This window comes from Phyllobates terribilis, unplaced genomic scaffold, assembly GCF_046119375.1.
Source record: "Phyllobates terribilis strain yellow unplaced genomic scaffold, ASM4611937v1 Scaffold_1__5_contigs__length_1240528914, whole genome shotgun sequence".
In the NCBI taxonomy this organism is placed as follows: Eukaryota; Metazoa; Chordata; class Amphibia; order Anura; family Dendrobatidae; genus Phyllobates; species Phyllobates terribilis.
In genome coordinates this window covers 710,536,504-710,553,578 of record NW_027362761.1, presented here as the reverse complement: position 1 = coordinate 710,553,578, position 17,075 = coordinate 710,536,504, and the positions used below count along the sequence as shown (strand labels likewise).

Genomic DNA, 17,075 nt, shown 5'->3' with positions numbered 1-17,075 from the left:
TCGCCCTGCTCCACGGCAATGTGGTGTAATGCATGCAGGTGTCGGGTCCTGATCCACACTCCATCCTTATCTGAGAGTGAGATATCACACCTCTGGGTGAGGTGCAATACGTCTGTAGCAACCGAGCCCTCGGTGCTACAGTTCCATTTATCTTCAGCCTAGGTGACGTATTGTGATACAGGGCCGTGATTTTGGCTATAAAAGGGTCCCCTAGACCCCTACCCCAAGCTTTTTAAGAGAATCATATATGGCGTGCCAGGAGACTCTATGGAATGCTTTCTCAGCATCCAACGAGAGTATCTACTTACAAATTTTTAACTGCATCTAGCCCAGGAAATACTTTGTGCCTAGTAGCAGTGTCTGCTAGTCAGCGGATTATCCCGGCTGTTAAGCAAGCTACACCACCTGTAGTTTGGACACTTAATTTTTTCAAAGGAAATGCTTCGGGACCACGGGATACTTAGTGAAGAGCATCAGGAGGCACCCCAAGGCATAGGGGCTGGGACTGGCACTAGGATGCCTTGCGGTGGACAGCCGAGCTCGATCCTTATAAAAGCTTTTTAACTGCAGCAGCTTTAGTGGACGCTACTGGAGCTGGAATTACGCGGCTGCTGGCATGAGACTTGCCCTCCAATAGATCCTTGTAAATGGATTTAAAGTGTATTCATTCAAATTAGAGGGACAATTTAAATTAAAAAGCTTAGAGCTGCCTCCACCACAGGGGGGCTCTCTCGACCCACCAGCGGACAGGCACCAGTATTGGGAGAGGGGGGCTGGCCGTCAGGGTTCACCGCGGCTCTGGCACAAACCCGGCGACACGGAGGTGGCACGGGCAGGAGCGGACTGGCCGTCTCGGCTTCTCACTTTTTGGATTTTAGAAGGGCATGACATGCCTATATCTGTGTCTCCCCCTCCTTTTACTCCTCCACCTCTTTTCTTTTCGCATGACTATATGTACTTGTCACTTTTCCATGTGTTAGTTGTGTCTTCTGAGCAGTTTGTCAGCTTTTGGACACCTTTGAAGGTGTTTTCTATGTGTTTCTATGTGTTTTTGTTTGCCTGCCATTGGTTTTAACGGTGTTCGACGAACAGTTCGACGAACAGTTCGACGAACAGTTCGGCGAACACACGGGTGTTCGACGAACCGAACCGAACTCGAACACTACGGGGGTGGCTCAACACTACTGGTGACTTCCATTTTTCCTTCCCATATGTATGACCTTACATTTCTCCTCGTTAAACCTCATTGGCCATTTAATGCTCCACCTACCCAGCTTATCCAAATCCCTCTGTAGGTCTGCACTGTCCTCTTTTGTATTAATTGTTTTACATAACTTTGTGTCATCTGCAAATATTGATATTTTACTATTTATCCCGTTGACCATGTCGTTAATAAAGATATTAAATAACATTGGGCCTAGTACAGACCCCTGTGGTACCCCACTAGTGACGCTTACCCATTCTGAGTATATTCCATTTATAACCACCCTCTGTCTTCTATCCCTTAGCCAGTTTGCTACCCACTTGCAAACATTTTCCCCCAGCCCCATCATTCTCATTTTGTATACCAACCTATTATGTGGCACGCTATCGAACGCTTTTGAGAAGTCGAGATACAAGACATCCACTGGTTCCCCCTGATCTAATCGAGAGCTAACCTCGTCGTAGAAGTCAATCAGGTTTGTTTGGCAGGAGCGATTCCTCATGAATCCATGTTGGTTCGGGATTAAAAGATTATTAGCATCAAGATGCTCCGTAATCGCCTCTTTAATGAAGCTTTCAAAAATTTTGCCCACAACGGACGTCAGACTCACCGGCCGATAGTTTCCGGCGTCACTTTTCGCTCCCTTTTTGAATATTGGCACTACATTCGCCTGTAGCCAATCAAGTGGTACAGACCCAGTCTCAACAGAGTCCTTAAATATAAGATATAACGGTCTGTCTATCACATTACTTAGTTCCCTTAGTACCCGTGGGTGTATGCCATCAGGTCCTGGTGATTTGTTTATTTTAATGTTACTGAGGCGCTTCTGTACCTCAACTTGGGTTAGATTTGTCATACTTAGTGGAGGATTAAGCTTGTCACTTCTCATTTCTCCTGTTAGTTCTATTTCCTTTGTGAAAGTTGTCGAAAAAAAATGATTTAATAGATTAGCTTTATCCTCATCTTTCTCTATGATTTTGCCTTCCTCACTTTTTATCGGTCCAATATTATCCGGTTTAATCCTTTTACTATTTATAAACGTAAAGAACAGTTTGGGATTTGATCTACTTTCCCTAGCAATACGTCTCTCTGTTTCCTCCTTCGCTATTTTTATTTGTTTTTTACAGGTTCTCGTTTTTTCCTTGTAACACATTAGTGCCTCCTTACTGTTTTCCTGTTTTAATCTCTTGAATGCCTCTTTTTTGCTATTTAATGCCCCTTTTACGTTCTTGTTCAACCATATTGGTTTCCTCTTATTTCTGGCCCTTTTATTCCCATACGGTATATACCTCTCGCACTGAGTATTCAGAATTCTTTTGAAGGTTTCCCATTTACTATTCATATTCCTTTGATTAAGTACTTTGTCCCAGTCAATAAGTTGAAGGTTTTCTATCAGCTGATCAAACTTCGCCCTCCTAAAGTTTAATGTTTTTGTTGTTCCCTTATTGATAACCCTACTGAAGGGCATTTTGAAGTAGATAATATTATGGTCGCTATTACCTAGGTGCCCCCCTATCTGTACCTCAGTTATTCTATCAGGCCTATTAGTCAATATTAAGTCCAACACGGCCGTCCCTCTCGTTGGTTCCTGCACTAGTTGGGAGAGATAATTATCCTTAATATTTGTCAAGAACCTTTTTCCTTTCTGAGATCTACAGGTTTCTGTTTCCCAGTCAATATCCGGGTAGTTGAAATCCCCCATTACAATCACTTCATTATGTTTTGCTACTTTGTCTATTTGTCCTAATAGCAGATTCTCATTCTCCTCTGTTATATTTGGTGGCTTATAGCAGACCCCCAGTAATATTTTATTATTATTTTTTGCCCCCTCTATCTCTACCCACATGGACTCGACCCCCTCTTCTCCCTCTCCTATATCTTCCCTTAGTCTGGGTTTTAGACATGACTGTACATATAAGCAGACTCCTCCGCCTTTCCCCTGTTTCCGGTCCCTTCTAAATAAACTATAATCTAATAAATTTACCGCCCAGTCGTAGCCATCGTCTAGCCAAGTCTCTGTTATACCTACGATGTCATACCTCTCCTCCGATATAAGCGCCCGCAGCTCATCCGCCTTATTGGTCAGGCTTCTTGCGTTGGTCAGCATGCAAGTTAAAACTTTGGGGTTATTTAGCATCCTATTCTTCTCTAACGATCTACTGTACTATCCCCACCCCCCTCTCCACCCTCATTATATTCACTTCTCCCCTTCCCCCTTGCTTGCCTCACATCCCACCTATTTCCTTGGTCCCCCCCCCCCACGTCTCTAGTTTAAAAACTCCTCCAACCTATTAGCCATCTTCTTTCCCAGCACCGCTGCACCCTCCCCATTGAGGTGCAGCCTGTCCCTACGGTAGAGCCTGTAGCCGACCGCGAAGTCGGCCCAGTTCTCCATGAACCCAAACCCTTCTGCCTTGCACCAACTCTTTAGCCACTTATTCACCTCCCTAACTTCCCGTTGGCGCTCCTGTGTGTATGAATTAACACATGTGGAATTATATACTTAACAAAAAAGTGTGAAACAACTGAAAATATGTCTTATATTCTAGGTTCTTCAAAGTAGCCACCTTTGCTTTGATGACTGCTTTGCACACTCTTGGCATTCTCTTGATGAGCTTCAAGAGGTAGTCACCGGAAATGGTTTTCACTTCACAGGTGTGCCCTGTCAGATTTAATAAGTGGGATTTCTTACCTTATAAATGGGGTTGGGACCATCAGTTGTGTTGTGCAGAAGTCAGGTGGATACACAGCTGATAGTCCTACTGAATAGACTGTTAGAATTTGTATTATGGCAAGAAAAGCCTTAGTTACTTACCGGTAACGGGATTTTTCGGAGCCCATGACAGCACCACGTGAGAGAGAGGATCAGCCCATCAAGGACAGGAAACCTACAGGTTAAAAAGGGCGGCCCTCTCTTTCCGCCTCAGTTTAGTTAACAGAGCATGAGAGTACCGCCAAGGTTAGTTATAACAAAACATAATCACATTAAGTACATTACTTTTCATCAATTTCCCACAAGGGTGCACAAAAAGAAATCAAATCTACAGGAGTGCACAACACCAGTGAAGGGAGGGAATATACGGGTGCGGTCATGGGCTAAGAAAAATCCCGTTACCGGTAAGTAACTAAGGCTTTATTCGGTCGTCCATGACAGCACCACGTGAGAGAATTACAGAGACAAAGAAAATTAGGGAGGGACCACAGCTTGAAGCACCCTTCTCCCAAAAGTGAGATCTGCAGAGCCACCCAGATCCAATCTATAGTGCCTATAGAAAGTAGAGGGAGAAGACCAAGTGGCAGCCTTACAAATCTCCTCAATGGAAAGTCCTGTCTTCTCCGCCCAGGAGGTTGACACCGCTCTGGTAGAATGCGCCCTCAATCCCTCCGGTATCTCTTTATCCCCTGAGGAGTATGCGAGGGAAATGGCCTCCTTGATCCATCTAGCGATTGTAGCCTTTGAGGCTTTACAACCCTTCCTAGCCCCCTGATAGCAAATAAATAGGGACTTATCCTTTCTAAAGCCATGTGATACTTCTAAGTACCTTAGTACGCACCTCCTAACGTCTAAAGTGTGAAGTCTCTCCTCTTTTTGATTTTTGGGCAGAAAGCAAAAAGTTGGGAGAACTATTTCCTGGGTTCTATGGAATCGAGTGGCCAATTTAGGAAGAAAGGCTGGATCAGGTTTTAATATAATCCTATCGTCCAGAATTTGCGTGAATGGAGGGCATATTGAAAGGGCCTGTAGGTCACTGACTCTCCTGGCTGAAGTTAGGGCTACTAACAGGACCGTCTTTAGGAAAATAATTTTGGGGGAGACTAATTCTAGTGGCTCAAAAGGAGGACCGGTCAAGGCATCTAAGACATAATTCAAATCCCAGGGAGACATCTTTTCTTTGGTAATGGGTCACACCTAAAGGAAGCTTTTATAAAACGGCCTATCCAATAGTTATCTGCAATATTGGAAGAAAATAAAGCTCCCAACGCCGACACCTGTACTTTCAAGGTACTGGTAGTGAGACCTAATTCTAAGCCTCGCTGCAGAAATTCCAGAATTTTCCCAAAAGGGGGCCCCTCCTCCACCTTAACTTCTGCAAAGGACAGAAACTTCCTCCAGGTCCTGGCATAAATATGGGTGGTAACAGGTTTTCTGCTAGCCAGGAGAGTATTCACTACATTTGCGGGGAATCCTTTGTTGGTCAAGAACACCCTCTCAAATTCCACGCCGTCAAATGTAGACTCGGGGTTGGAGGATGGGAAAGTGGCCCTTGAGTGAGGAGGTCCGGAATCTCCGGAAGAACCCAAGGATCTGATATGGACATCTTCCGGAGACAAGGGAACCACGGTCTTTTGGGCCAAAAGGGACATACGAGTATCACTCTGGCCCGGTCTGCCCTGATCTTTTTTATCACCGCTGGCCTTTTGCTATATGAATCAGGGAGTGGACAGCTGTATAAGGCACACTCTCTGTGCTTGGACTTCGAGGAACATTTCTTGCTCTAAAAGAAAGTCATAGATAGAAAGAAGGAGGAAACATTAGTAGAACTTTCACGAAGATTCCACTCACCCCACAGAACCTTCGGTACCGTAGAAGCAGAAGAATCCAGCATGCATGGCGAGGAATCACGCCGCACCTGCTCTTAGTGGTAGCTCTTCTAGTTGTACGACCAGACCCTAGCCAGGAATGACGCTGCGCCACTAGTTGTGAGGGCTCCCCAGAGGGCTGCTCCTGCATCAGATGTTGTTGCCTAGGTGACAGCTCCTGTGAATCTTCCATAGCTTACAATGTAAGAATGGGCTGGGAAGCACCTCTGTATGTTACCAGACCCTTTATATACTGGCCATACCGGTACCATGTGTGGGTGTGTGTTTCCTTTTCTTTCTTTTTTTTACCCAGGAGGGCGTTACCTGCTCCTTGGTCTTCCTCCCCAGGTCCAGGTGGGATCCAGGTGGGCTACTCACCGCCAGGTCCTCAATCCCCCGGCGTTCAGCTGCTCGCGTCAAAAAATTCAAACGAGCCCCGCCCCTTCCGGTGACGTCACAGGGCTTCCTGCCCGGCGCACCGGAAGTCGCGTCAGAAGGTCGCGCCCGTCACGTGCGCCGCCGGCGCGACCTGGATCTCCTGCAAGCGGTAGCGGGGGGGGGGGAAGCCCGCTAGCGGCCCCACACCTGGCGGACATCTACCTCCCGTGAGGCGATGTCGCGCCTGCCGCAACGCTCACGGAGGCGCCCCCATGAGCCCTGCCGTGGCGTCTCCAGAGGACCGGGATGGACCGGCTCCAACCACCTGCTGTGGCCCTCTCTGGGACAGGAGTCCATCTTCTGCAGGTAAGCCTGCAAGGTCCCCCATCATGGACAGGAAATCTAAACTGAGGCGGAAAGAGAGGGCCGCCCTTTTTAACCTGTAGGTTTCCTGTCCTTGATGGGCGGATCCTCTCTCTCACGTGGTGCTGTCATGGACGACCGAATAAAAAGCAGCTAAGTAAAGAAAAACGAGTGGCCATCATTACTTTAAGAAATGAAGGTCAGTCAGTCCGAAAAATTGGGCAAACTTTGAAAGTGTCCCCAAGTGCAGTTGCAAAAACCATCAAGCGCTACAAAGAAACTGGCTCACATGAGGACCGCCCCAGGAAAGGAAGACCAAGAGTCACCTCTGCTTCTGAGGATAAGTTTATCCGAGTCACCAGCCTCAGAAATCGCAGGTTAACAGCAGCTCAGATTAGAGACCAGGTCAATGCCACACAGAGTTCTAGCAGCAGACACATCTCTACAACAACTGTTAAGAGGAGACTTTGTGAAGCAGGCCTTCAAGGTAAAATAGCTGCTAGGAAACCACTGCTAAGGACAGGCAACAAGCAGAAGAGACTTGTTTGGGCTAAAGAACACAAGGAATGGACATTAGACCAGTGGAAATCTGTGCTTTGGTCTGATGAGTCCAAATTTGAGATCTTTGGTTCCAACCGCCGTGTCTTTGTGCGACGCAGAAAAGGTGAACGGATGGACTCTACATGCCTGGTTCCCACCGTGAAGCATGGAGGAGGAGGTGTGATAGTGTGGGGGTGCTTTGCTGGTGACACTGTTGGGGATTTATTCAAAATTGAAGGCATACTGAACCAGCATGGCTACCACAGCATCTTGCAGCGGCATGCTATTCCATCCGGTTTGCGTTTAGTTGGACCATCATTTATTTTTCAACAGGACAATGACCCCAAACACACCTCCAGGCTGTGTAAGGGCTATTTCACCAAGAAGGAGAGTGATGGGGTGCTACGCCAGATGACCTGGCCTCCACAGTCACCAGACCTGAACCCAATCGAGATGGTTTGGGGTGAGCTGGACCGCAGAGTGAAGGCAAAAGGGCCAACAAGTGCTAAGCATCTCTGGGAACTCCTTCAAGATTGTTGGAAGACCATTTCCGGTGACTACCTCTTGAAGCTCATCAAGAGAATGCCAAGAGTGTGCAAAGCAGTCATCAAAGCAAAAGGTGACTACTTTGAAGAACCTAGAATATAAGACATATTTTCATTTTTTTCACACTTTTTTGTTAAGTATATAATTCCACATGTGTTAATTCATAGTTTTCAGTGTGAATGTACAATTTTCAAAGTCATGAAAATACAGAAAAATCTTTAAATGAGAAGGCGTGTCCAAACTTTTGGTCTGTACTGTACATACATATACACACACACAATAAATACACTTAATCTGGTATTGCCGCAACTGGAACGACTCAGCCTATAAAACTGTCCCACCAGTTAACCCCTTCAGTGAACACTGTAAAAAAAAAAACACACGAGGCAAAAAAAAAAAAAAGTTTCATCATCATACCGCCAAACAAAAGCCGCATTAAAGGCGATCAAACAGACGAATATAAAAAACGGTACCGCTGAAAACGTCATCCCGCAAAAAAAACAAGCCGCCATAAAGCTCTGCCAGAGTAAAAATAAACAAAGTTATAGCTCTCAGAATAAAGCGATGCAAAAATAATTAATTATTTTTTCTATAAAATAGTTTTTTTTATTGCGTAAAAGCCCCAAAACAGAAAAAATATATAAATGTGGTATCGCTGTAATCGTACTGACCCGAAGAATAAAGCTGCCTCATCAATTTTATCACATGCAGAACGGCATTAAGAAAGAAAAAAAAAAACACACAATTTCTGAATTGCTGGTGTTTGTTCATTCTGCCTCTCAAAAATCGGAAAATAAAGCGATCAAAAAATGTCATGTGCCCGAAAATGGTACCAATAAAAACGTCAGTTCGTCCAGCAAGAAACAAGCCCTCACATGACTGTCAGACGACATATGGAAAAATTATAGCTATCAAAATATGGTGATGCAAAAACTAGTTTGGGCAACAAAAAGAGTCTTTTAGTGTGTGACAGCTGTCAATCATAAAAACATGTTATAAATCTGGTATCGCTGTAGTCGCACCGACCCGAAGAATAAAGTAATCTAATCACTTATACTGCACAGGAAACTGCGTAAAATTTTTAAAAAAACTACCGTATTTTTCGGACTATAAGACGCACTTTTTTCCTCCAAAATTTTGGAGGAAAGTGGGGGTGTGTCTTATAGTCCGATATACATAAATACTGTGGCTGGTGGGGAATGTGGGGGAAGCGACAGTGGTGGAGTAGCGGTGTACAGGAGGCAGCAGCCGCCTGCTGCAGCCTACACTGTGCCCGCTACTAAAGAAAATGAATATTCACTGCTCCCCACGCCCATGGGGAATTAGTGAATATTAATTTTCCTTAATAACCGGCACACTGTGCCGGCAGCGCGGCTCCTGGTATGTATGGCACCCTTCATCCCTGTATGCATGACCCCCTCATCCTGGTATGCTTGGCACCCCCTGATCCCTGTGTCAAGCTGCACAGAAAAAAAATTAACTTTCATACTCGCCTCCTCCCTCCTCCAGCCCTGTGTCCCGCTCTGTGCCGGAATAGTCACTGCTCCCCACGCCGGGACTGCGTGCGTGGGCAGCAGTGACCATTCATTCTCCCTAATAGCACGCAAGCTGTAGTCGCAGCGTGGCTCCTGCTGCGCTCGGCTGTCAGTGTGCCCACTATTAAAGGCCATGAATATTCACCACTCCCATGGGTGTGGTGAATATTCATGGCCTTTAATAGCAGCACGCTGACAGCCAAGCGCTGCAGCTAAAGTGTGCGCGCTACTAGGGAGAATGAATGGTCACTGCTACGCACGCACGCACGCAGTCCCGGCGTGGGGAGCAGTGACTATTCCGGCGCAGAGCGGAATACAGCGCTGGAGGAGAGAGGAAGTGAGTATGAAAGTTTTTTGTTTTTTTTCTGTGCAGAATGACAGGGATCAAGGGGTGACAAGCATACCAGGATGAGGGGGGTCATACATACAAGGATGAGGGTGGCCATGAATACAAGGATGTGGGGGGCCATGCATACAAGGATGTGGGGGGCCATGCATACAAGGATGAGGCATGAGGGGGGCCATCCATACAGGGATGAGGCATGAGGGGGGGGGCATCCATACAGGGATGAGGCACGAGGGGGGCCATCCATACAGGGATGAGGCATGAGGGGGGGGGTATCCATACAGGGTTTAAGGGGGCCATGCATACCAGGAAGAGGAATGAAGGTACCATACATACCAGGAAGAGGGATGAAGGTGCCATACATACCAGGATGGGTGTGAGGGGCGCCATACATCCATACATAACAGGATGAAGGATGAGGGGGCCATGCATACCCTGATGGGAATGAGGACCACGAATAATAGGAAAGAGGGGGCCATATATACCAGGATGGGGGATATTAACAGAATAGGGGGACATTACCCCTATAACCGTGTCAGCAGCAGATCCCCTCCCCCTCAACAGGGCATCATGACCACATTTTTTGCTTAAATTTATTTTTTCTATTTTCCTCCTCTAAAACCTAGGTGAGTCTTATAGTCCGAAAAATACGGTAATTCTTACGTAAGGTGTGGCAAAGACTAAGTGCAACACGAAGGGAAGACGGGGAGGAAGCCCAAACACTAAGGAAAAGGGGAGTGGAGACACCCTGCCTACTCTACCGTCCCTATATAGGTTCCACATCTATCGCTGAGCAAAACCCTAAGCCCTGGATGTCCCTAGAGCTTGGCCCTAGATAGGGAGGGGGAGGGGTGAGCACTGGTTAGGCCCCACTACAAACTAAAGACAACACGCTTCTTCCCTTCTGAGCTTTGCCCTGTACCTCAAAAGTAGTTTTCGACCACATATAGGGTATCGGCGTACTCAGGAGAAATTGCCCAACAAATTTTGGGGTTTATTTTCTCCTGCTATCCTTGTGAAATTTTTTTTTTTGCATTTTCACAGATCAACATTGTAAAATTCTGTGAAGCACCTGTGGTTTCAAGGTGCTCAGCACGTCTAGATAAATTCCTTGAGTGGTGTAGTTTCCAAAATGGAGTCACTTGTGGGGGTTTCCCACTGTTTAGGCAAACCAGGGGCTCTCCAAAAGCGACATGACACCTGCAAACCAATAGATCAAAATCTGCATTCCAAAACGTCACTCCTTCCTTTCTGAGCCCTGCCGTGCGCCCAAGCAGTAGTTTTCACTCACATATGGGGTATTGGCGTACTCAGGAGAAATTGCGCAACAAATTTTGGTGTCCATTTTCTCCTGTTACCCTTGTGAAAAATCAAAATTTGAAGCTAAAAAACATTTTTTTGTGGGGAAAATGGGATTTTTTTTTTATTTTTTTATTTTCACAGCTCAACGTTATAAACTTCTGTGAAGCAGCTGGGAGTTCAAGGTGCTCATCCCACATCTAGATAAGTTGCCTGAGGGGTCTATTTTCCAAAATGGTGTTTCTTGTGGGGGTTTCAACTGTTTAGGCACATCAGGGGCTCTCCAAACACGCCATGGTGTCCGCTAACTATTCCAGCAAATTTTTACATTCAAAAAGTCAACTGGCGCGCCTTCCCTTTAGAGCCCTGCCGTGCGCCCAAACAGTAGTTTTCCCCCACATATGGGGTATCAGTGTGCTGAGGAGAAATTGCACAACAAATGTTGGGGTCCACTTTCTCCTGTTACCCTTGTGAAATTAAAAAAAATTAGGTCTAAAAGGAAAATTTTTGAGAAAAAAAGTTAAGCTTATTTTTTCCTTGCACATTCCATTAATTCCTGTGAAGCACCTGAAGGGTTAATAAACTTCTTGAATGTGGTTTTGAGCACCTTGAGGGGTGCAGTTTTTAGAATGGTGTCATTTGTGGGTGTTTCTGTCATATAGACCCCTCAAAGTCACTTCCAATGTGATGTGGTCTCAAAAAAAAAAAATGGTGTAAAAATGAGAAATCGATGGTCAACTTTTAACCCTTCTAACTTCCTAGCAAAAAAAAATATGTTTCAAAAATTGTGCTGATGTAAAGTAGACATGTGGGAAATGTTATTAACTGTTTTGTGTGCTAGGACTATACCTAGGTGTGCAGGAAGACTAGCGCAGCCCCCACAGGTGACGTCACTGGTCTCTGCCGGGTATAGTGACACCGCTAAGCAGACAACAGACCGGACGCCGCACTCATCGTAAGGCGCTGGGTGAGACACTGAACAAGGGAGACACCGCAGGGACCAGCCCCTGAAACGAGCATCACTGATGACGCTTAGTTTCCGGAAGGGGTGGGGGCTGTGACAATGATTGCAGCTTCTTCCCCATGATGATGCTTTGTTTAAGTATGCCAGCATGCATTAGGGATACTTAAACGAATAGTTATCAGACAGGAATTTGAGAATAAAAATACAACAGCTGTTAGTCTAGTTTGGGAACGGTAAGGAATTTTTAAAGCAAGCATATTAGAAAAAAGCTTAGATTATGGGACTAAATAGATAGGCAAAGCATTTTTCCCTTCGGACCACCCCTTTAAAGACAGAAAGACCCACAAACAAGCAACAACTGGTCAGCTGCAGTAAAGGGCTGGCAAAGTATCACAAAGGAGGAAAGTTGTTTCATTGTAAATAAAAAATAATGGCATGTAGAACGCAAATCTCGAAGATTCGGTCACTGTCCAAATATTTATGGACCTAACTGTACATGACGAAAATAAAATGCATCCTACATTGTAGGTTTTCCTGTTCCAATGTGTTGTGATTGATTTTTTTTATGGTAATGCTAAAAATTGCCATGTCATGTCATAACTGTTAATAACAGTGACCATGAGGTTTGTGCTAGTTATGGCAGCATCTTTTCAAATAACTCTGTGTTGCAGTGTAAGGCCATGTTCACAAGTTCAGTATTTGGTGAGTTTTTACCGCACCATTTGTAAACCAAAACCAAGAGTGGGTGATAAATACAGAAGTGGTGACATGTTTCCATTACACTTTTCCTCTGATTGTTCCTCACATGATTTGGGCTTATAAATACTGATGCAAAATACTGACCAAATACTGATGTGTGAACGTGACCTTACTCTTGTTTCACTTCCTGAAAATATATGAATAAATTCCCATTCCCCTGTCACAGGTGTGTCAGGTGTGACAGACAGTCTTTCTGGATCCAGGTGCAGAAGGTCATTGCGCTTGGCTCTGCAGGCACCTTCTTGATCTTTTCATCTCTGTAGTGTAGTGATATCTGTCTCCCTCTAGAACCTAGCAGTGACCTCTTCCTTCAGCTGCTAATTGACACACCCTTGCTGGATGTTTAAATACCTTCAGTCTCTCCAGAGAGTCGCCAGTGATAGCTCTATTTTCCTCTGTTCACGCTTGAAGCACTATTAGTCGACTGTCTTCTTGGAGTTCCCTTGGAGGATAGTTGGCGTGATCTCTCTGGTGTCTTCTCAAGCTAAGTGTATTCCCTTGTCTGCTTGCCTGTTTGTCTTTAGTTGTAGTGGGAGCTCACTAGTGCTCACCCCGTCCCCTCCCTATTCAGGGCCTATTGCTAGGGGCAGTCAGGGTTTAGGTGCGGAACGTTAGGGGAGTCAGCATTTTGTCAGTTCTGCCTAGGGGGTCTCCACTCCCCCTTTCCTTAGTGTTTGGGCTTCCTCCCCCCTTCTCCCGTCGTTGTGCACTTAGTCCTTCCCTCACCTTGCGTGATATCCTCTTTGGCAAAGGACTGTGTCAGCCAGGATCGGGAGGTGTGGGCGTGAGTACGAACACATTTCTATCTAGCAACACACTATTGAAATTTTGAGTAATAACAGAGGAATGGAACAACAAAGAATATTAACAAATATTCTCCAGAATTGTTATTTTCTGAGGATTACTAAACAAAGTATCCTCTAAGGTAGACACATCAGGAGAGGGGGCAGGTCAGGTAAAGGGGTCTTCCAGGGTTAATTTTAAAATCTGTCATCGAAAGGGGAATCAGACAAAATAATGAAATGAGCATTACTTACCCCTTGAATTACATGGTCATGAGGAGTAGTATTAGGTTCAAGGGATACTGTAAGTAATGCCCATTTCAGAATTTTAGTACATATCTTAGCCTTCTTCCATTTTAAAAAAAAAATTCATGGAAAACCTCTAACTGAATATTCATATATTCTAACCAGAGAAAAAGGATACAATATAAATTATTGTGTTTAATCCACATGAAGCGGACTCCGCCATGAGCCAAAATTGGTGACAGTGCCCCTTCTTCTTCCTTCTCCATTAAGATCGGCATAAAGTGTTCAACTTCAGACATGTCCACATCTCCACGGTAATTTCGACAAATGAGGACCTGAAAGAATTTAAAAAAAAAAAAAGAAGATGATGGATTATATGTAATAACATTATTAGGAATATATCAAGTAGGAGACAATTCAAGGGTAAAAAGCAAAAAAGTCATGTCTGTCTTGTATGTAACGACCAAGGCACATCAAAGTGAGCATTGGCATTAAGAAATTAATGTGATGAAAAAAAGACAGATGTTTGCTCACTCAGCCATACAGTAAGTTTCACAATTAACAGTACACATCCCCTAAATTATTACAGCAAGCACTGACATATAAAAGGCAGCACGTACTGCTAGCTAAGCAGCCTAGCACTGCATGGAACCCATGGAAAAGTCTTAATCTTTTCCTGCTCGGATTTAGAGAGAGTCCTTAACGTAGCCTGCTGAACAGCACAACATATGAGCTGCTGCATGTGACAAGAAGCAAACAAGCCCTCCCTTACAACACACCCAAGGGGCTTTCGTTGAAGAAAAAATAAAAACAGTCCAAAACTAAAGCATTGCTTATTATATACTGTAACGTACTGCAAACAAAGGCAGGTAGAATGAGTGAATCGAAAGGTTGCCAAGAAAATAGGATTTACAAGGCTACAGTAGATAATTCCCAGCAGCTTTTCTTCCCCATTTCCAAAATAATCCAGCAACGCCATTCACGAAATTCCCTTACACATAATCTAGGTCCTTTCAATGTCCAGATACTTCTCCCAATCTGCACTGAGCACCTTCCTACATCAAGTCTGACCCTAAAAAAATGCATATAAATGTTATAGAGGGGCTTCTCCTCTATATAGACAGAGCAGAAAGCTTCAGGAGCAAGGTTCTCGCTCTATCCTGGTCACCAATTCATATGAATGATGTAAAAAAACACCACAGTATGTATGTACAAGTGCTTCTCACTAAATTAGAATATCATTAAAAAGTCTCATGACACTTCTCATTATATAGTCTCATTACAAACAGAGTGATCAATTTCAAGTGTTTATTTCTGTTAATGATGATTATGGCTTACAGCCAATGAAAACACAGAAGTCATTATCTCAGTAAATTAGAATAATTAACAAAAACACCTGCAAAGGCTTCCTAAGCATTTAAAAGGTCCCTTAGTCTGTTTTTAAGTAGGCTCCACAATCATGAGGAAGCCTGCTGACTTGACAGACGTCCAGAAGGCAGTCATTGACACACTCCATAAAGGAGGGTAAGCCACAAAAGGTCATTGCTAAAGAAGCTGGCTGTTCACAGAGTGCTGTATCCAAGCATATTAATGGAAAGTTGAGTGGAAGGAAAAAGTGTGGTAGAAAAAGGTGCACAAGCAACCGGGATAACCACAGCCTTGAAAGGATTGTTAAGAAAAGGCCATTCAAAAATTTTTGGGAGATTCTCAAGGAGTGGACTGCTTGCTTCAAGAGCCACCATACACAGACATATCCAGGACATGAGCTACAAGTGTCACATTCCTTGTGTCAAGCCACTCATAACCGATAGACAACGCCAGAAGCGTCTTACCTGGGCCAAGGAGAAAAAGACCTGGACTGTTGCTCAGTGGTCCAAGGTGTGTTTTCAGATGAAAGTAAATTTTGCATTTCATTTGGAAATCAAGGTCCCAGAGTCTAGAGGAACAGTGGAGAGGCCACAATCCAAGCTGCTTGAGGTCTAGTGTGAAGTTTCCACAGTCAGTGATGGTTTGGGGAGCCATGTTATCTGCTGGTGTAGGTCCACTGTGTTTTATCAAGACCGAAGTCAGTGCAGCCGTCTACCAGGAAAACTTAAGAGCACTTCATGTTTCCCTCTGCCGACAAGCTTTTTGGAGATGGAAATTTCATTCTCCAGCAGGACTTGGCACCTGTCCACACTGCCAAAAGTACCAATACCTGGTTTATAAACAACAGTATCACTGTGCTTGATTGGCCAGCAAACTCGCCTGACCTTAACCCCATAGAGAATCTCTGGAGTATTGTAAAGAAGAAGATGAGAGACACCAGACCCAACAATGCAGACGAGCTGAAGGCTGCTATCAAAGCAACCTGGGCTTCCATAACACCTCAGCAGTGCCACAGGCTGATCGCCTCCATGCCACGTCGCATTGATGCAGTAATTGATGCAAAAGGAGCCCTGACCAAGTATTGAGTGAATTTACTGAACATACATTTCAGTAGGCCAACATTTCAGATTTTAAAAACATTTTTCAAGCTGGTGTTATAAAGTATTCTAATTTACTGAGATAATGACTTGTGTTTTCATTGGCTGTAAACCATAATCATCAACATTAACAGAAATAAACATGTGAAATAGATCACTCTGTTTGTAATGATTCTATATAATATGAGTTTCACTTTTTGTATTGAAGAACTGAAATAAATTAACTTTTTGATGATATTCTAATTTAGTGAGAAGCACGTGTGTGTGTGTGTGTGTGTGTGTGTGTGTGTGTGTGTGTGTGTGTGTATATACATACACACATATATATCTCAAGTCCTATCTGTTTAATTAAATACAATCTGAGCAAAGGGTCTGAATACTGAATTATATATTGGAAAAACTGAATATCACATGGTCATAAGTATTCAGACCCTTTGCTCAGACACTCATTTAAGTCACATGCTGTCCATTTCCTTGTGATCCTCCTTGAGATGGTTCTACTCCTTCATTGGAGTCCAGCTGTGTTTAATCAAACTGATTGGACTTGATTTGGAAAGGCACACACCTGTCTATATAACACCTCACAGCTCCCAGTGCATGTCAGACCAAATGAGAATCATGAGCTCAAAAGAACTGCCCAAGGAGCTCAGAGACAGAATTGTGGCAAGCCACAGATCTAGCCAAGGTTATAAAAGAACTTTTGCATTACTCAAGGTTCCTTAAAGCACAGTGGCCTCCATAATCCTTAAATGAAAGAAGTTTGGGACCACCAGAAGTCTTTCTAGACCTGAAAGTCCAGCCAAACTGAGCAATCGTGGGAGAAGAGCCTTGCTGAGAGAGGTAAAGAAGAACCCCAAGATCACTGTGGCCAAGCTCCAGAGATGCAGTAGGGAGATGGGAGAAAGTTCCACAAAGTCAACTATCACTGCAGCACTCCACCAGTTGGGCCTTTATGGCAGAGTGGCCCGACGGAAACCTCTCCTCAGTGCAAGACATATGAAAGCCCGCATAGAGATTGCTCAAAAACACATGAAGGACTCCCAGACTATGAGAAATAAGATTCTCTT

The 17,075-nt window shown here is 44.4% G+C and overlaps 1 protein-coding gene across 2 annotated transcripts in view; it reads right to left on the bottom strand.

Moving 5' to 3' along the window:
• Positions 1–17,075, bottom strand: part of LOC141273940 (AP-1 complex subunit mu-1) — a 161,457-nt gene that overhangs the window by 131,155 nt on the left and 13,227 nt on the right. For both annotated transcript variants that reach the window (XM_073686262.1, XM_073686263.1), the window contains exon 2: positions 13,722–13,878. In XM_073686262.1, the coding sequence (XP_073542363.1) occupies positions 13,722–13,878 (157 nt within the window). The remainder of the gene's footprint in view (positions 1–13,721; positions 13,879–17,075) is intronic.